At 46.7% G+C, this 19,264-nt stretch overlaps 1 protein-coding gene and 1 long non-coding RNA gene across 5 annotated transcripts; one reads left to right on the top strand and one right to left on the bottom strand.

Moving 5' to 3' along the window:
• Positions 1–287: 287 nt before the first annotated feature.
• Positions 288–12,404, top strand: LOC135232459 (uncharacterized). The gene is made up of 3 exons (XR_010323056.1): positions 288–783; positions 7,916–7,993; positions 9,926–12,404. It is a non-coding gene; the product is annotated as an uncharacterized LOC135232459 (long non-coding RNA).
• Positions 12,405–12,610: 206 nt separating this feature from the next.
• KLF4 (KLF transcription factor 4) lies at positions 12,611–18,210 on the bottom strand. 4 transcript variants are annotated; one of them, XM_010587774.3, is made up of 5 exons: positions 18,097–18,210; positions 17,851–17,971; positions 16,238–17,228; positions 15,974–16,138; positions 12,611–14,562 (listed from the first exon to the last, which is right to left on the bottom strand). In XM_010587774.3, the coding sequence occupies exons 1-5, from the start codon at positions 18,099–18,101 to the stop codon at positions 14,387–14,389; spliced, it is 1,458 nt and encodes a 485-aa protein (XP_010586076.1). In that variant the 5' UTR covers positions 18,102–18,210; the 3' UTR covers positions 12,611–14,386. The 4 variants fall into 4 exon arrangements, with proteins under 4 accessions (XP_010586076.1, XP_010586075.1, XP_023400841.1 ...); XM_010587773.3 differs by having other exon boundaries at positions 15,974–17,228; XM_023545073.2 differs by lacking the exon at positions 12,611–14,562 and having other exon boundaries at positions 14,598–16,138.
• Positions 18,211–19,264: the final 1,054 nt, after the last annotated feature.

Below are 19,264 nucleotides of genomic sequence, written 5' to 3'. Positions count from 1 at the left end.
AGCCTCAGCAGAGAGGAAGAGGAGAGGGACCCGTCTCCCGCCTGCCAGCGGACGTGCGGCGCAGGCGACCCGCGGTCCCGAGCGGTCCTGTACGAGGCCGACCGGCGGGAGGCAGTGCAGACCGCGCGACGTGTGCCGCCTCCAGCTCGCGGCACCGAGGGACGGCCGCGCCCTGGGTTTCCGCGCTCGCTAGTGCTTCGCTTCGTTCCCCGCCCCGCCCCGGGCCGCGCGGCCCCAGCCGTTCCCTGTCGCCGAGAGCGGATCGGCCCGCTTTTCGGGGTGTAGGGCGCGGGCGGGAGTCCGATCTACATATGAGTGCCCTGCATTCGGTTCTGCGCGCGCTCACACACCTCTGCTCTAGGCTGGAGAGGGCTCTAGATACAGGGTCTCCCGCGGAGGGGGACGCGGCTACCCACCCTGGGCTTGTCGGGGGATCTGAGGATTTGCAGTCGTCTGGCCCCGGCCGGGCGGAGGAGGGGAAACCCCGCCTGAGAGCGGGGACTCCGGAAGGATGCCTGTGCGCCCCACTTCCCCACCCCACCCACGCTTTCTCTTTGCTGTGCTTCTGCTTCGCAGATTCCACACCCCACCCTACCCGGCCCGTTCACCGAATCCTGACTTTGAACCCCAAGGTGGCCAGGCGTGTTCTCGGCCCGGCCACAACCAGCTGGCGTTCTCGCCCTGGCCGGAGCCGTCCAACCGGGCTTCGCTGTCCCCGGGGAGGGTGCCCAGCTCGGATCAACCGGGGCGAGGTTACGCTTTCTAAAGTTACTCCCGGGCGAGGTAAGCGGCATGCACTGACCCTCACCCTTCCCTGCAATCACCCAGGACGCAGGCATTCAAGGTGGGCAGTTTAACGAGGTGATAATGAAGCGAAAATGGGCTAGTAGTCCCTTGAATTTCAAGTCCGATTGAGGCTTTTTCTTTAGAAAGAATGTTTTACGAATATATTGTCCTCCTAGAATTCTGTTGTCAGTAATAACCCCCGGGTGCTAATTGCTCTTAATTACCTTGTTAAAAGTCTTGTAGACCCCCGGCAAGTTCCAAGAGGACAAGGGAAAAAAATTTTCTGGGATTTACAGCTGAAGGGGAACATCGTATTACTTTTTGCATTAGGTTTTATACATGAGCAAAGGCACCCTGGTGGCGCAGTGGTTAAGCGGTCGGCTGCTAACCAAAAGGTCGGCAGTTCGAACCCGCCAGGCAATCTGCTTCGGTAAAGATTTACCGCCTTGGAAACCCTATGGGGCAGTTCTACTCTGCCCTACAGGGTCGCTATGAGTCAGAATCCACTCGACGGCAACGGGTTTATATATTAGTATACTTGTTTAATTTTCCCCTTTCTAATATCATTCCAATTTCCAACTAGTCTCTGGAAATTTTTTAAAAGGGGGGTGGGTGGAAGAATCGGGGATGTGTATGCCACAGATGGAGATGGAAAAGCAGTCCAGAACATGCTGACATTTAAAAAAAGTTAACATCCCCCTCCCCCAACACACGTTGAAACTATGATATTAGGAACAGAGTATAATGGCAAAAGTTACTCGGGGAACATCTGTTCCTTCCAACGGGAGGATTTCTTTCCTGCCAAGAATTTATGAATTTTATATAGGCGATCAGTTCTGTTTGGAGAAGGAAGAAGGAAATCGGCCAAAGTGGCCCCTGGGCTGCCCTGAATGCAAGGACACTTTGCTCCTTTCTTCCAGAGGGCTTTCAAGTGCTCCTCAGACTGACAAGGCTGAGAGTTTAAAAAAATATCTGGTGGTTTAGCGTGACTAGAACAGCACAGGAGCCCTGATGGCACAAAGGAAGAGGGACTTTGACCACTAGGTCAAGGCTATCTAGCTCAAGGACCCAGGAGGTTGGTCAAGACTTCCATTCCTGGAAGTCCTAATCCCTTTTGGGGAAGGGAGGAGAAAGTTTATTATAGGGCTAAAGCCTAACCCACTCCTATCAGTTTATTTCCAAGGCTCCTTTGATTTTCACATTGGCCAAGTAGGAGGTCATTCATCCAGCTTAATCTTGTCAGCTACAACTAATTGTCATGGGCAGTTGCTCAATGGAGCTTGGTGATTGGAGAGTTTATCTTTTTAAAAGCACGGTGGGGGGGGGGGCTCAGAAGAGCCACCTGGGTGAATGGAATACTAAGTGGATTAACAGTTGAAATGTTCATGATTCTCTTTTTGTCTCAAAGCAAGTTTATCTAAGCAGATTTCCAATGGTTTCCTCTTCTGCAATCAGAAGAATGCTTTCTTTGCCTTAGAGAAGGTATGTCCAACAGAGCAGAGAGCAAACTTTTTGCCTTTGTGGAGCGGACCATTTTAGGTTCTTGACCCTTGAGTAGAATGAAATTCTGGCTCCTTTTTACTTACAGGATTTCAGATGAAAAGTGAAAAAAATCCAATCTATTTAAGTGTCAAGAATCTAAATTTTTCCTGGTTGACAGTGAGGGAAAAAAAAGACAACATTAAAAGTTTGGTGCATTCATTCAATGAACAAATATTTATTAAGCACCTACCATATGCCAGGCACTTTATTAGGCATTATTTTTTCCCATTGTTCTAGGGGGAGCCAGATCATAAATAGGTCTGTACCTAAGAAGAAAAAAAAAAAAAGATCTAGTATAGGTTAAATTCCAGGTAATAAGTGCCATGAAGGAAAAAATCAAGTAGGTTAAAGAGATAAATAATAGCCGGGTGGAGGCGGAAGGGCTCCTATAGTTAGGGAAGGCTGTTCCAAACAAGTGATATTTGAAAGGTCCTTCCAGACTGTTCCGCATGCAAATATACCCCAAAACACATAAACATGGATATATTTTAATCAAATTAGATCATACGATATAGGCACCGCTACACACCCCACCTCTCACCCGGTTAACTTCTCCTCAGTGAACATTGTCCTGGTTCTGGATGGTATAATGGCTCACAAATAACAGACAGGCCTATAAAATAAACAAGAACATCCGTGAGAAAAGTGCTCCTTAGAACAATCAACCGTACAAGCAACTAAAAGGTGGCAAAATTTGCCCAAACGCAAAGATGAGGAGGCAGGAAGGCAGAGGGAAACCAAAAGAATGGAAACAGGGAACTCAGGGTGGAAATAGGGAGAGTGCTGACACGTTTTAGGGATTGCAGCCAATGTCACAGAACACTTTGTGCATAAATTATTGAATGGGAACTAATATGCTCTGTAAATTTTTACCTAAAGCACGCACACACACACAAAATATATATGGCTGAAGAATGTGGGTCTGAGTAGATTCGGATTTACATGCCAGCTTTACCACTCACTGGTTTTGACATTCAAGGCAGGTTACCTAAGCTCTCTATGCCTTGGATTCCTTATTCTTCACATCAGAAGAATAATAATGCCTGCCTCAAAACCCTGGTGGCATAGTGGTTAAGTGCTATGGCTGTTAACCAAGAGGTTGGCAGTTTGAATCTGCCAGGTGCTCCTTGGAAACTCTATGGGGGCAGTTCTACGCTGTCCCGATGACAGTGGGTTTGGTTTTTTTTTGGCCTCATAGGGTGATTGTGGGGACTGCATGAGAAAATACATTTCAAATGCTGAGTATAGGGACAGGCATAGCGCAGCCCTTAATAAATGTGAGCCCTTGGGTATTATTCTCTGCCAGATCATTTAATGATGGTAGTAGTCCGTTCTAGGGATGTGCCAGGACTTACTTAACCCATGCCCTAATATTAGACAAAAGAATTAGATTTAAATTGAACTCAGATTATATGAGTGACCTAAAGGAGAAAAGTAAAACAACAAAACAAACAAACAAAGCCTATGTTTAGAAAATATCCCAGATCAACACATTTTTTAGGAGACCCCCATTTCCCTCCTGCCTTTCCTGAAAGTGAATCACACCCAGGCTTCAATACCTGTCCATTTACCACCTCTGCTTAGGTTAGGGGACCCTCTTGGCCTTGCTAAGCAAGTCATCGTAAGACATCATGTGCAGGCAGAGGACGAGGGTCAGGGAAAGTCGTAGGCTGGAATAAGGCTCTGCGGTGGCATAACCATGAGTGACTTGGGGCCTTGGCTTCCTCATTTGTGCAGGGAGGACTTAGTGGAATGTGCTTCGGAAGCCCTTCCATCTCTGTCATTCCATTGTTCCTTGAGCACTATCTCCCCGACTCTGCTGTCTTGCTCTGAAGAGCCTTCCCTGCTTCTGAGATCTGAAATGGCTCTCTGAGTCATTTGTTGATGCCCAGTGGCATATACCCAGATCTATTTTAGGTTGAGATCCCGATTAGGGGAAAAGGGATTATCTTTAGATATTGCTAGCATTAGGAGAATGTTGGCAGGGTTGTGGCAGACGGGGCAGAGAAACAGGAGTGTTTCCCATAGGACGTAGCTGAGAACATGGGCTCAAAACACGACACTGGAAAGTGCCACTCCTTTCGGCTCAATTCCCCTCCTGCATCCTCCACCGAAGGGGACCTCAGAGTGTTGGGACCTTCTGCAAAAGATGCCTTCGCAGGCTTACCACCAATTTGCCCAACTATAAAATGGGTTGCTTATCTTGTCTTAATAAACTGAATATGTGTGTAAAATGCTTTGAAATTTGTGAATGAAATACCCAGGGAAAAAGGCAACGAGTTGTTTACTCTTGGTGATTTTATAGAGTCCCTGGGTAGTGTAATGGTTAATACTCTCGAGCTGAAAGGTTGGAGGTTTGAGGCCACCCAGAAGCACCTCGGAAGAAAGGCCTGGTGATCTACTTCCAAAAGACACACACACACACACACACAAACCCTTTGCCGTCAAGCCGATTCCTACTCATGGCGTAGAACTGTCCCATAGAGTTTCCAAGGAGTGGCTCTCGAATTCCAACTGCTGACCTTTTGGCTGACAGCCAAGCTCTTAACCACTACGCCATCAAGGCTCTGCCATTGAAAACCCTCTGGAGAGTGGTTCTACTCTGACACACACAGGGTTGAAATGGGATGCTATGGATCTTCCTTGGTTGTGCAATGGTTAACGCACTCGGCTGCTAACTGAAAGGTTGGCAGTTTGAGTCCACTCAGAGGTGCCTTGGAAGAAAGGCCTGGTGATCTACTACCAAAAGATCAGCCCTTGAAAACCCTATGGAACAGAGGTCTACTCTGACACACGTGGGGTCTCCGTGAGCCGGAATCCACTCAGCAGCTACTAGGATGGGGTACTGTGATGAAGAAAGGATGGTCTTTTCTCAAGTCATGTGAATTTTGAGGATGTGGGTATATTTTAACAAAATGACAGATAAGATTACTTGTCTCCATTAGAAAAAAAAGATGAGTTAGGCCAGTCCTGCCATATAGCTTCAGGTACATGAAACATGTAGCCCTTGTTTAGATAGCAAAACACACACACACGCTCCAAGGAGGTAAGGAGAAGATAACCCCCCAGATGAAATTAGCTTTACTTTATCTGAGAGGCAGTGTGATGTAGCTTTGAAGTCATCCAGCTGTGTGACCTTGAGCAAGTCACTTGACTCCTGTGGACCTGTCTCCTCCACTATAAAATGGGGATAATAATAAACTTGGGAGCCTCTGGCAAAGTTCTTGGCATACCATAGCTGCTCAGTAAATGTGAATCTCTTTTCTACTCTCCATCTACCTCCACCCCACTCAACCAGCAATTCCATGTCCAGGTTCCCAGTATATTCACCCCCCCACACAAGAAATGTTTTCTTGTGGTCAATGACGAAGATAAAAAGAGCGAGAAACCAAAGAGTTAAAAAGAAAACAAATAAACAAACCACAGTTCTAAACCCACAATCTGAGAAATTGTCTCTCCTCACGCAGTTCCTATTCCAGGTTTTATGTTGCCAATATGGGAAACTTCTCAAAGCAAATGTTAGTTAAAAACTGTTTACCAAAGGACAGGTAGTTAAACATCTCCTACAGCTGAGAGTATTGTAATCACAAGCCTAAAATAGTTTTTTCCAAACCTTTATTTGTAAAGGAAGACATTGGACAGAAGTGTTCAAATATACCCTGACGGGGTCAGAGGATTTTTCTTCCAGTTCCTTCTGCAAAGCCACTGTCTGACCAAACTTCTGTAGTGCCTTCTGCAAAGTGCCACGCATTCTAATTAATTAAGGAAATAAACGAAAACGCGCGTACCCGCTTCTAAGAGTTATTCATCTGTTGCCAAATGGATTACCGTCTCGCTACTGCTGGAGCTTGGTAGACTCCACCATTCAGAGAAAACCAATCTATCACCCTTCCTTAATCAGTGCAAACATTCGGCCAAGCAGTTTTATCAATTTTTTTTAACATACAGTATCAATTGTATATCAGGACGAGAAAGTAGAATAAAGAATTCTAAACCTGGGAGAGGTTCCGTGTTTCCAAATGCAAATTGAGACACAAACATTAAACAATATGGATCTTCTAATCCTTTGACAAAGGCACAAATTGCAAATCAGACTCCCCGGCCCGAGTAGCTTTGCCTAACAAAGTCTTTAATGCAAAGAATGCCTTAGGCCAAGCCTCCTCTGTTTCTACAAGCTCCCGAACCAGAAGAGTCAGTCCTATGAAGTCAGCTCTGCTCCCCAGCTATAAAGTGATTTGTGCTAAAACAAAATCATCCTGTTACTGCGGTCTGGATATGCCACCATAGAAACCCAAGGTGTCTTCTTTGTGGATTTAGCTCCATTCTGACCGAATCGTTAATTCCAGCAGAAGTTTGTGATTATTTTATTGAATAAGACCAAAACCTTCGTGCTCAACCTGAATAACGCGTTTTAACATGCCTTAACGTGTACCTGATAAACAAGTTGGATCTATCTAAAATAATAAGTGATGAAGAAAATTGTAGGGGAAAAAATGGTACATGTGGTTGCAGTTACCATGATTTAGTCTCTCAGATAACTATCTGATCACTTTTCAAAAAGAGATGACTTTTTTTGCTGGGGTTAGGATCCTGTATTTCATTTAACTTACTCTTTATACTCTTTGGGGAGCAATTATTAGGAAAATATTGGTAAAAATGCATATTTACATACCGTATCCATCTTTGGTTCCTCTGCCCTTTGCACAGTAACTGGAAAGGAAGGTTCTTGAATAGAATATATGTGTTTGAAGGCGAGTACATGGAAATAGAAAGTTAATAGGACAAAGCCAGAGTTATAACACTTTTAGGGAATGGCTTCTGTGGTTGCCTAAAGAGGGGACACAGTGGTGGGTGAGTAGTACTAGGCTTAGCTGAATGGGAACAGAGCACTACAGAAGAGCAAAGCAGCAACAAAATGTTGTTTGGACATCTGAGCATATTACATTGAATTTAGAACTTTCCTTTTAAAAGTATCCTTTTGGCACAGTGTTTTAAAAAAATCTTAATTCCATCTAAGCTTTCCTTGAGTTGTCAGAGTGAAGTAGCCAGATGTTAGCCTGTTAAGTCACATCTAGGCACCAGTTCGTGCTCAGATCCCAACTTGATGTGACCTTGGGCAGGTCCTTGAGTTAAATGGCCTTGAAGACTCTTCCTACTTCAACATCCTGTACTATTTTACATGCTTCAATGCTTGCAATGTGAGACCCGTTCCTCAGGGAGGCAGTAACAGTGCCTCAGAGGTAGGGACATTTATCAAGTTTACGCTTGCACCTCAGAATCAAAAGTATAGATCGAATTCATGGCATAGTGACTGGCTGGCTCAAGAAACGATTCCATACACTGTTTTCTAGAGTCAGTTTATGTAGGCATTTTCAGAAGTCAGAAAACTACTGTCATCTAAGCAGCAAGGATGAGGTGGGTGGCTTCACAACCACTGAAAGATGACCCCCATTTGGGTCAACTCACCAGGACAGTAGCCTTGAGTGGAAAGTAACTTCTTTAAGACTTTAAAGTGCAATTTTTTGTTTTTGTTTTTAATTTCTTTGTCATACGTTCATACTAATGTCCTTACCCTTGCCCTTGACAGGGGAGCACAATGGGTCATCCAGGGAAAAGAAAAAAATATCTCCACCCTCCTTCTGGCTTCATGGAGGACCTGCGCTTGGTATGTTCAGCCCAGTGGCTCCCTAATGGCTTCCTGTGGGTCACCTGACACTCAGCTGTCTCTCCCAACATACAACAAACTCCTAAATGAACAAAACTCTTTCTAGAATCGGTGCAGAGAATCACCTGACGAGGAAGAGCCCTCCGAGATGTCATTTTTTTTTTTTTTTTGGCTTTAAATAGTCAATAAATGATTAATTTTACCCACTTAAATCCAGTAGGTATGGATATTCAGGGACAAACAAGGAAAGCTCGCAGTGTCCTCCAAAGGCTCATGTTTGTTTGGGGAATCAGATCCATAAAACTTCGTAATATATAAGGATAAGAGTTTAAGGAAAGATCTAGAGAGAATGGAACGGAGGCGGCCTTTTAAGACCTGAACATTGAGGAATATATAGGCTCTTGCAAGGGCATATGGACCTTCCTACCCAGAAGCAGCAGAGACCAGCACCTATAAGCAGAGGCTCAAAGGTGGGAACATGTGTGATGTATAGTGGGTGGACTGGGGGGTGGCCAAGAGTGGGCTGGCATGGTGGGTACACTTGAGCAGTGACTGAAGAGGACACTGGACAAATATCTGGGGTCCACAAGTGGAGAAGTGACTAAGTTATGTCTTTATCCACTAGGCACTGGGGACAGTGGGAAGTTAATGAATAGGGGAGGAACTTGATGAGGTCTGTTTGACCAGGAGCGCTAAGTCCAGGATAGACTAGGCCAGAGGTGAGGACTGCAAGGAGAGCTCACTCTTCCACCTCAGAACAAAAAGTGTAGATGAAATTTACCGGCTCAAGAAACATCAGCAGGAAGCTTGGGCTTCCCTGGCAGTCTACCTTGACAAAAGAGATAGCACTGTGACTGGGAGACAGAAAGTCTGGGGCTTTTGACTCCTAAACAGGTTTACTGGAAGAACCTGGAGGTTGGCAAATCATTCCATCTTGAGGTGTATCCTTTTTGCCTATAGCCTTACCTGCCCAGCTGACTGAAGACAAAAGTGTTAGAAGAAAAGTGCTTTGAGTATGTCAGCAAGAATGAGAAACAAAACCAAAACACTAACTTATAAAGGGAACCTCAGTTTCCTCATCTGTAAAATGGGAATGGGAGAAGGAAATCCTACCCCTACCTCTTGTGCTGAAGATTAATTGAGCTAATGGAGGGTGTAAATGCTTCAGAAGTAAGGGGTTATTATACACCTGTAAAAATGACCAGAGAAGAGCAGAGCATGCTTGTTTGTCCCCCACTGAGAATATCTCTTTCGCCTGTCGCTGCACTCACATGTCTAAGGGACAGGTCCCTGCATTCATGGTTTGTGCAAATTCACCTCTCTCCCGGGCTGTCAACAGTATATCCGGGGTTCCTTCAGTTTTTCTGTAAAGTTATTTATTTATTTTAGCTTTTCAGTGGGTATGCAGGAGCAGGACCTGGGTACATTCGCTTTGCCTGTGTCGTGGGGATTTGGCCTCTATTCATCGATACGTTGATGCAGTGCCAGTTAGCTAGATCCAAACATTAGTAGGTGAGATAGGTATTCTAACCCCACTAAGCTCCTGGTCTCAGCCACCCTGACAGGAGAGGTTAGACTGCTTACACTTAATTGATTTAACTAGACAATTGTCAGATCTGCACAAGGGACTCTATCTACGTACCTACCCACCTACCTAATCTACCTACCTGTCTATTCATTTATTCATCTATCTATAACAAGCTACTTCTTCCTTGCTCTGTTTAGATAACATGAAATGTAGACATGGGAAGGAACATAAAGAATGACAAATGATCCAACGTTCAGGGGGTATCATTATAATTACTGTGGTATGTCAATGACAAACCTGTTCTGTTAGGTATACTCATAGGAGATGTGGAAGGGATCTTCTCAGTGTGAACTTTTTGTTGTTATTAAGCTGGGTTTCTGTTTATTTCTTCCTTTTCCTTTAAGAACAAGTAGAGAAGGATATTTGGGCGGAACAGTTGCGACATGCTGACTCACCTAGTGTGCTGAGAAGACTGAAGCAATTTGTAAAAATGATATTCTATCAAGGGCCTTGCGGAAGACAAAAGGACAGATTCCAGATGTACGTGATTCTAGAGAATCGGTCTGACTGATGTTCCCACCTCCATGCCTCCTCTTCCCCTAACCCAAATAAGCTAACTGGCTGTGCTACCAGCCCGAAAGATTTTCTGTTTATGCTAAAACTTTAGCAGTTGGTCTCCCTTGTATTTTGACTGTGATCATGGCATTCGAAAAAAAAAAAAACAAAAAACAGGTAATTCATAAGAATTTAAGAATTTATCACTTTCTCAGGGATGGTAAGAAATTTACTCAAAATTCACTTTTATGTTTAAGATAGGCTTCCAAAGGCTGCTTATTTCCAACTTTCATTTTACTTTCACTTAATGTAAAAAGAAATGGCTTTAGTTTATCTTCACACAGCATTCTAATTGTAACAGTAGTTCCTTTGGGTTTTCACGTATAGAACGGTCCATAGTACATTCCACAGCATTCGTTATATAGAGCGATCTTGGTGGCTTTATATGAAATATCGAATGACTGTGTATGTGAACAATGAATGATAGTTTCGTAAATAACCTTCAGGAGACAGACATAGCTTCAGTTGAGCACTATAAAAGCGTGTTGTTATACAACAGCCTGTAGAAGGTGCTAAGAAAATACAAAGAAATTAAATAAATACATAAATTTAGAATAAAATAATAAATGAATAAAATTATTAAAAAATACACAAAATAATAAAAAGGTTTCTGTAGGATTGTGTGGTGTGTATGTATATATGAGAGGGAAAAGGAGGGAGGGAGGAAGGCAGGGAGGGAGGAAGAGAGAATCTGGTCTACAAATCCATTTGCTTGTCTGATGCGTTGAATGGAGCTTCAGAAGCCAGAAGACATAACAGAGCAGGTGGTTGACATAAGCTCCCAAATTTAGATACTCCTGTGTATCCAAGGGAGGTGATAGGTGGCACAGTGGTTAAAATGCTTAGGGCAGTGGTTCGAACCCACCAGCTTCTCTGTGGGAGAAAGATGTGGCATCCTGCTTCCATAAAGATTTCCAGCCTCGGAAACCCTATGGGAACAGTTCTACTCTGTCCTGTAAGGTTGTTAAGAGTAGGAATCAACTCGATGGCAGTGGGTTTGGGTTTGGTGTATCAAAGCACAAGTACTACTGCTTGTTTTAATATTCTTTCTATGTACTTGCTTCCAAAGCGTCAGAATTGCTTCACTTGGACTTTCTTATATATAAAAATTGTTAATCCCCAAATATGAAATAATATGCTTCTAAAAATTGGAACAGTTTTTGAAAGGAAAAGAATTTTCCCCCCAACTATCCTACTCGAGACAGTGGGATAGTTTTGTTTTTACAAACCAAAACAAGATTGAAACGGTCAAACATGGTCTTGGTTGGGAGGAATATTTTGCTGGAAAAGAGGTAGACTAACAGTCTATTGATGTGTAGGAAACACTATTGTTAATCCTTTGTGTGTGCCTGCGTGCAGAAGTTAAAATCTAGGGTATATAAAATTAAACGTCATAAGGAAAATGTAATAAGCAGGCATCTCAATTACTAGGTACTCTTTATTATACAGTATAAATGGCTTTGTAACTCCATAATGACAGTCCACCAAAGAGCTCAGAACTGATAGGCACTAGAGTAAATAGTTTAGCTATGTGTGCGTGTCGGCTAGTGTTTTGTCCTCTTAGATTTTTGGAAAATCTTTTTCATTCAGTATATATATGGAAGCTTTCTTTCTCAGGTTAGAGAAAGTTAATGCAGTGACATTTCCCCATGACTTCAGAAAAATTGGAATAAATGTGAAATCTCAATAGTTTATGAATGAGGTTTTTTCTATTTGAGATAATAGGCACTTAGCAAGTATGAAGATGGCAACCACCATTGAGTAAATCCTTTGTGTGTACCTACTGTGTGCCAGAGGCTCTGTATTAGAAAGGTAGGTTACCAGAGCAACCAACCACAATTTTTTGGGTAAATAGCTTTCACTGCTCTTTTACAAATAAAACCTACTTTCACCTTTGTGCTTGAAGAGAAACGTCTTCATTTTAAATAGATGCTTGTTTTAGAACTTCTGCAAACTGGAGAAAAGAACATTTCAACTGAGAAAACTAGGATTAATATTTTGATATTTCCTTCCGGTCTTTTAATTTCCTATTATTTTCTCTTCCCTTCAATGGGCACACACACATTTAAATGTACACAATGGGAATCAGACTGTTTATAGTCGTATGTCCTGCTTTTTCCACTTAACATACCGTGAGCATTTTTCCATGCCATTAAATATGCTTTGAATATGTTCTTGGCCACATAAAATTCCATCCCATTGATGCACCTGTTTTCTTTTAAGCAAAGACACATGCCATTTTTTTTTTTTTCCAGTCATGCTGGACTCTTATAAGCCAAGGAAAATATTTAGTGTTGATCTACCATGAGCCTCATGAATTTCTATTTTTTTTATTCCGTTTATAATGTGCACCCACAGTGCAAACACACCTCTGGACACTAGATATAGAGGATAGTTACTAACTTTAAAGGACAGCCAGCTTCTGTTCTCTTGATGTTAAATATTAGTCACCCATATCACTATTACACATATATTGGTGTCAACAAATGTCACAAATGCTTTCTCCATTTTGTGACAGCTACAATGAACTTCGAACTCTTGGGTATCCACCTTAAAACACGTAACTGTAATACAGTGTCCCAAAAGTCTCAGGGCTATTTTAAGCTTTAATAAGCTCAAGTACAAATATGCTACAAACTTATTAAAAAAATAATCACTTAAATCTACTTTGCACTTAGTTTTGCGAATTTTGAATGTTTAAATTGTCTGTTTGCCTTCTTCCACCAGACAGACTGATGAAATTTGGTTCTGACATCTTAGGGCTACCTTTAGTAGAAGTAAGGATATCAATAACACGCACAGCACAATGAATCTTCCAGTCCTCAGGAGGGCACTGTGGAACTACACTCTTACAGATGTCTGCCATGGGAAGGTTCTTTACTCAAATTGTTTTGTAAGTGCAAAACCAGGCCTCTGCAGAGACATGATTTTTATATTTTCATTTAATTTTAATTAAGGACAAGCTATAAAGAAGTTTTAACATGTAAAACGGGAATGTGTATGTTTATTTTATGAATATTTTCATACTAAACTGGGCAAATTAAAGAATGATTAAGCTGTTTTGACCCGGAAGATCATTCAGGTAAGGAAACTTTTTGATGTACCTTTAAAATACCAATTAACAAGTATTTGTCTGGGAAGAACAGACATGAACCAGGTTAAGTTTCAGATAATTCTGTAATTTCTAGAAAGACTTTTTAGCACTCTATTTTACACTTCCCTTCCAAAGTCTTTTAAGCTCTGTTGACAGAAAGTAAGCTTTTCACATCCCTTCCCCCAGTGTTTAAAAATGAAGTTTGTTACATGCTTTTTCAGGGAAAACAAAACAACAAAATCATTGTTCAGATAAAATATTATAGGTTTATTTAAAACTTAATTCTCACCTTGAGTATGCAAAATACAAACTCCACAAAATGTTCATTTTAACTTTGTAGTTTACAAATATACAAAATAGAAGTTCGCTTAAGTTTATATTACATATTTATTAAGGCAGGAAACTATATAGAAAAACACATTTGTTCTGCTTAAGGCATACTTGGGAATAAACCATTGTACAAATTATTGCACATCTGAAACCACAGTGCATAACAGACTGTCTGCATAAAAAAAATGTTAAAGAAGTAAACCAGGTGTATTTACCTGACTTAGGTCATAAATGTAGATCGGAAGACAAAAATAGATTTTCCTTGTCAAAGTATGCAGCAGTTTGAGAACTTTGGCTTCCTCGTTTGGTACCTTTAGAACCAAGACTCACTAAGCACCATCATTTAGGCTATTAAAACACATCTTCTGTACCTGAATTTCTTCCTTTTCTTCTAATATCATAATAATGGCTTTTAGAAGGCAAAAAGAATACAAGGTGATCTTTATACTTATATTGCATCAAACACAATTCAAGGGAATGTGCTCTTCCCTCCCCCCAACACACGGATCTAACTTATACCCTGATATCCACAACTTCCAGTCACCCCCCACCCCGCTGGTGTTTTGTAAGTCCAGGAATATTCAAGTTGGATTTAGTTTGGAATGATAGAAGATCCAGTCACAGACCCCATCTGTTCTTTAATTTTTTTTGTCTTTTGGTTTCCTCATGTCTCCTGATCATCCATTCACAAGTTGACTCTTTTGGGAACTTGACCATGATTGTAGTGCTTTCCAGCCGGGTTCCTCCCCTCACCGGGTAGACAGTGTGAAAGGTAAAAATACTGAATTCTCTTCTGGCAGTGTGGGTCATATCCACTGTTTGGGATTTAAAAGTGCCTCTTCATGTGTAAGGCGAGGTGGTCCGACCTGGAGAATGCCCGGTCACACTTCTGGCACTGGAAGGGGCGGTGCCCGGTGTGTTTGCGGTAGTGTCGCGTCAGTTCATCTGAGCGGGCAAATTTCCACCCACAGCCATCCCAGTCACAGTGGTAAGGTTTCTCACCTATAAAAGGAGGTTTTAAAAAAAGCCGTTGAAGCCATTGCGATAATGAGGAACTGGCCTTTTTAAAACCTAAAGGCCAACCATTAAACCAACTCCCTGTACCCCATTCAGAAAGAATCTAGGAATGTCTTTATACTGTTTAAGGCCGCATTTAATTTTCTAACCGTTAAATAGGAAGAATGCATAATGAGTTTTAAGTTTCTATTGCCCTTGGTATTTTTTAGGGCAGCATTACAGAGTTAAGCAGCCATAACACAAGCACCGCCTAAACCAATACCGTGCCTCTTTATGCCCCAGATTTTCATTCTTTTGAGCAAAGACACCATATTGATGGAAATAAAGTTGGAAATTATGACTGGTAAAGTCTCTCCCTGCCCAAACTGAGCAATGACATCTGATTCCACTACCAAACCTACCAAACCAACCAAACCCGTTGCCGTCGAGTCGATTCTGACTCATTGCAACCCTGGAGGACAGGCTAGAACCGCCCTATAGGGTTTTCAAGGCTGGAATCTTTATAGAAGCAGACCGCCACCTCTTTCTTGGAGTGGCTCGTCGATTCGAACCACTGATCTTTCGGTTACCCGCCAAGCGGTTAACCACTGTGCCATCAGGGCTTCTTTTGATTCCACTACAATCCAACCTAAAATGCTATACCAAACAAAACAAAACAAAACAAAAAAACCCATTGCTGTTGAGTCAATTCTAACTCACAGCAACCCTACAGGACAGAGAACTACCCCATAGGGTTTCCAAGGAGCCACTGGTGGATTCGAACTTGCGGACCTTTCGGTTACTTGCGGACCTTTTGGTTAGCAGCCTAACTCTTAACCATTGTGCCACCAGGGCTCCAGTGTAATGAAAACTACATCTAAATGACCTGATACACCTACTTTCATTAACCAGGAAATACTCTGTAGTGCCAAAATTTCCTTAGTGATCGTAAGCATTAAATTATTAAAACTTAAAATGTAATAAAACCTTACTATTAATACTTTTTTTTTAATTAATACTAGAATTAACAATAAAATGAGGAGTGACTCTGGGAAGGAACAGTCAATGAAAATAGTCTAGGAAACTCAAAAGTGATTTTTAAAAAAGTCATTACGCTTGCGTACTGCAAAGTATAATTTCTTGATTATAAGGGCAACACTTTACTCAAGCCAAGAGGCCCACACAGGGCTTTTTAAAGGCCTAACAAAACTGCACATTCAAGCACTGATACCATCCATCACGCAAAAGGCTCCTGGGCAAAAAAGGAGGCGCCAGCTTGCTGTCCTCGCCTGTGATCCCAGGAGATGAAGGAGATAGAGTGCACCCCACATCTCCAGGGAAGCCTGAGGAGTGTCCACAATTAGCCTGTAGGGCTCCACACCAACCTTCCTCCTTTCAGCACTTTCTGCACACCTACCTGTGTGGGTTCGCAGGTGTGCCTTGAGATGAGAACTCTTGGTATAGGTTTTGCCGCAGCCAGCATAATCACAAGTGTGGGTGGCCGTTCTTTTCCGGGGCCACGACCTTCTTCCCCTCTTTGGCTTGGGCTCCTCTGGCATGCAGGAACCCGGTGGCATGAGCTCTAGGGGTGAAGAGGGTGGGGTCAGCATCACCCCGTGCGCCCCAGAAGGTCGGCGCACGCTGGGCTCCCCAGCCCGAGCCACGAGTCCCCGGGACTGACCTTGGTAATGGAGCGGTGGGACCTGCGTCTGCAGCTGGTCTGGCAGGAAGGGTGGGTAGTTGGGCCCGGGGTGGGGATGAAAGCCAGGGGGGAGCGGCAGGGCGGGGTGACAGTCCCTGCTGCTCAGCAGTTCCTCGGCACCCAGGGTCGGGGTAGTCCTGCTGGGGAGCTGCCGCCCCAAAGGGAAGTCGTGTGTGGGAGGCCGGTGGCCGTTACTGAGTGGGGGTCCGCCGCCCAGGTGTGCCTCCAGGGGCCGGCCGACGGTGCACGAGGAGACCGCCTCCTGCTTGATCTTGGGGCACATGCGCGGCAGTCCGCCGCTGTAGGGCGCCACTACCACCGGGTGGCTCCCGTCGGGGCTGCCTTTGCTAACACTGATAACCGACGGGCTGCCATACTCGCTGCCGGGGGCGTTCAGCGACGACTTCAACACAAACTTGCCGAGCAGCCCGCCCCCTGGCGGAGGCGGCTGTTGCGGCGGAATGTACACTGGGTCCAATTCGGGCCTTAGGAGCTCAGCCACGAAGCCGCCCGAGGGGCTCACGTCGTTGATGTCCGCCAGGTTGAAGGGCGCCGTGGGAGGGGGTGCAGACTCCCGGCCATAGAGTAGGCCGCCGGCTGAGCCGCCTGGCGCCACGCCCGGATCTCCCCCGGCCCGGAGCGGATAGCTGAAGCTGCAGGTGGAGGGTGCACTGGCTGGGCCGCTGCTTGACGGGGAGGACGAGGATGAGGCTGAAGCCGACGAGGATACTGTGGCGGCCACTGACTCCTGATGGGACAGGGAGTTGGAGAGAATAAAGTCCAGGTCCAAGAGATCGTTGAACTCCTCCGTTTCCCTCCGGTGTAGGAGCGCTGGGTTGCTGCCACCGCAAACTGCGCCGGCTCCGCCGCTCTCCAGGTCTGCGGCCACAGTCGCCGCCGCCAGGTCGTACGGGCGGCCGGGAAGCACCGGGGGAAGTCGCTTCATGTGAGAGAGCTCCTCCTGCCAGCGCTGCGGGGACAAGGGGAGAGAGAGACCGTCATTGGCGCGTCCCCTGGCACCACAAGTGCTGGCCAGCCCGGCGCGCCCACATCACTCAGGCCCGGAGAATGGGCAGGCCGACAGCGCCCAGGGACTCCCGGTGGCAGCACGCAATCTCGGCCCACACCCGGCTCTGAGCGGAGATGGGTGCCTTGGTGCCAAGGGTGCTCCCTTGTGTCTGCCCGAAGGCGCGTGAGCTAGTGCGGCTGCTGGCCAATCCCGGTTCCTCCCCCTCCCGACCGCGGGGACGCTCCCACCGCCCCCATAATTGGGACACCGCGGTTCTCCCGGTGTACCCCTGCTACGGACCGCCTACGCGCCAAGTTCACTAGAGCCTAGCTTGTGTCTGGGGACCCAGCCACGTCCGGACGTGTGCTGACCCGGTGTGCTTCTCACCGGCTCGGCAGCGCTAGGACCACACGCACACAGTCGAGCTAAGCGCGGGGAAGCCGTGCGGGTAAAGCCGTGGAGCCCGCGCGGTGGCCACCCCTTCGCCTCCCCCGTGCTCCTCGAGGACCCTAGGGCTCCAATGGCCTTCCACCCAACTCACAAGCCCATGGGGGAATTCCCGGCAGCCTGGGGCGACACTCACGTTATTCGGGGCACCTGCCGGACGCAGTGTCTTCTCCCTTCCCGCTGGGCCGGACGCGAACGTGGAGAAGGACGGGAGTAGCGCGTCGCTGACAGCCATGTCAGATTCGCCAGGTGGCTGCCTGCGGGACCGGAGGGGCGTACACAGAGGACAGGAGTCAGGGGGGCCTGTGCCTGCCGCTGCCTCGGTGCGTCCCCCCACCCGGCCTTCGCCCCTCTCTGCCCCCAGCGCCAGCACCGCACCTACCTCATTAATGTGGGGGCCCAGAAGGTCCTCGGGAGCCCGAAGCAGAGGGGGTACCCGAACCCCAAAGTCAACGAAGAGAAAAAGACTTAAAAACGAAGCCAAAATCAAAAACCCCAAAATTGCCCAAGATTCTTCTTCTTTGATTAAAATAAACTGGAGACGTCTTTTTAGAAAAGTTCCTTTGTATACAAAAGTTCTTAGGAAAATTGTAAACTCTTATAAAAATAGACAATCAACAAGGCGAGTAAGTAGGTCCGGTGGCCGGGCTGCGTCCTCCTCGGCTCAGTGGCGTACCCCGCCGCTGTCGCGGTCGCCGCAGCTGTCGCTGTGGGCACAGGGGCTGTGGCCGGGGCGGCGGCGGCGGGCGGGCGGCGCCACCAGGTGAGACTGGCCGCGGCGGCGCGGAGTTGCGGACTGGGCGGCGGCGCTGGGCGAGGAGTCCAAGGAGCTGCGCGGGGCGCGCGCGGCCATGGGCGCGGGCCGCGGGCGGGTGAATAGGTGGGTGGGGGGCCGGAGGAGGGGCGGGGAGGGGCACTCGGCGGCTTCCTGTGCCACCGCCGCCCGCCGCCGCCTCTGCTCCCCACGCGCCCGCAGCCGCGTCCACTCTCTCGGGCCGGGGAAGTGCCGGCGGTCGCCGCGCGCTTCTTACTTATAACTTCTCTGCTCCCGCCCACCCTGCCTTCTCCCTGCGGCGCGCAGGGGCCCGCCGCCAGGCCCCGCCCCTGCCTTTCTTCTCTCCTCCCTCCCCCGGACCCCCCCGCCCGTTGCCATGGCAGCTAGATAAACAAACTCGGGCGCACGTGGGGGCGGGGGGAGGGAGGGGCGCGGGCGGGGCGGAGCCGGGCTGGGTCGTGACGCCAGCCCGGCAGCTGGCGGACAGGAGCCGTGCTGACGCCGGCGGCGGCGGCGATAGCAGTCCCAGCGCGGGGCGCGGGGTGTAGGGTACGAGCCCAGTCGCCTCACGATGAGGGCCGTTCGCGCTGCCGTGGTTGGCTGCCTGGCTTCGAAGACCCAGACAAAGACGGTGGGAGGTAGGGGGAGGGTGGTGACGTGCCCCTGCGCCTGCCCCTGCTCCCGCACGCGCCCGCCGCGCCGTCTGCGCACTGGAGAAGGCGCGATTATCGGGGTGACTCATCCAGCCCGCCCTCTCACACGCACGCAGGAGCCG

The sequence above is a fragment of the Loxodonta africana genome, chromosome 9 (genome assembly GCF_030014295.1).
Source record: "Loxodonta africana isolate mLoxAfr1 chromosome 9, mLoxAfr1.hap2, whole genome shotgun sequence".
Classification (NCBI taxonomy): Eukaryota; Metazoa; Chordata; class Mammalia; order Proboscidea; family Elephantidae; genus Loxodonta; species Loxodonta africana.
Note: the sequence above shows the minus strand (reverse complement) of the source record. Positions and strands in the feature narration are given on the sequence as shown.

Bases quoted from the DNA above. Each gene is read 5' to 3' on its own strand.
- KLF4 (XM_023545072.2), bottom strand. The intron at 17,229-17,850 runs GTGAGTGTCGCC...TTGTCCCCGCAG, and splicing joins CGGCAGGTGCCCCGAATAAC to CGCTGGCAGGAGGAGCTCTC.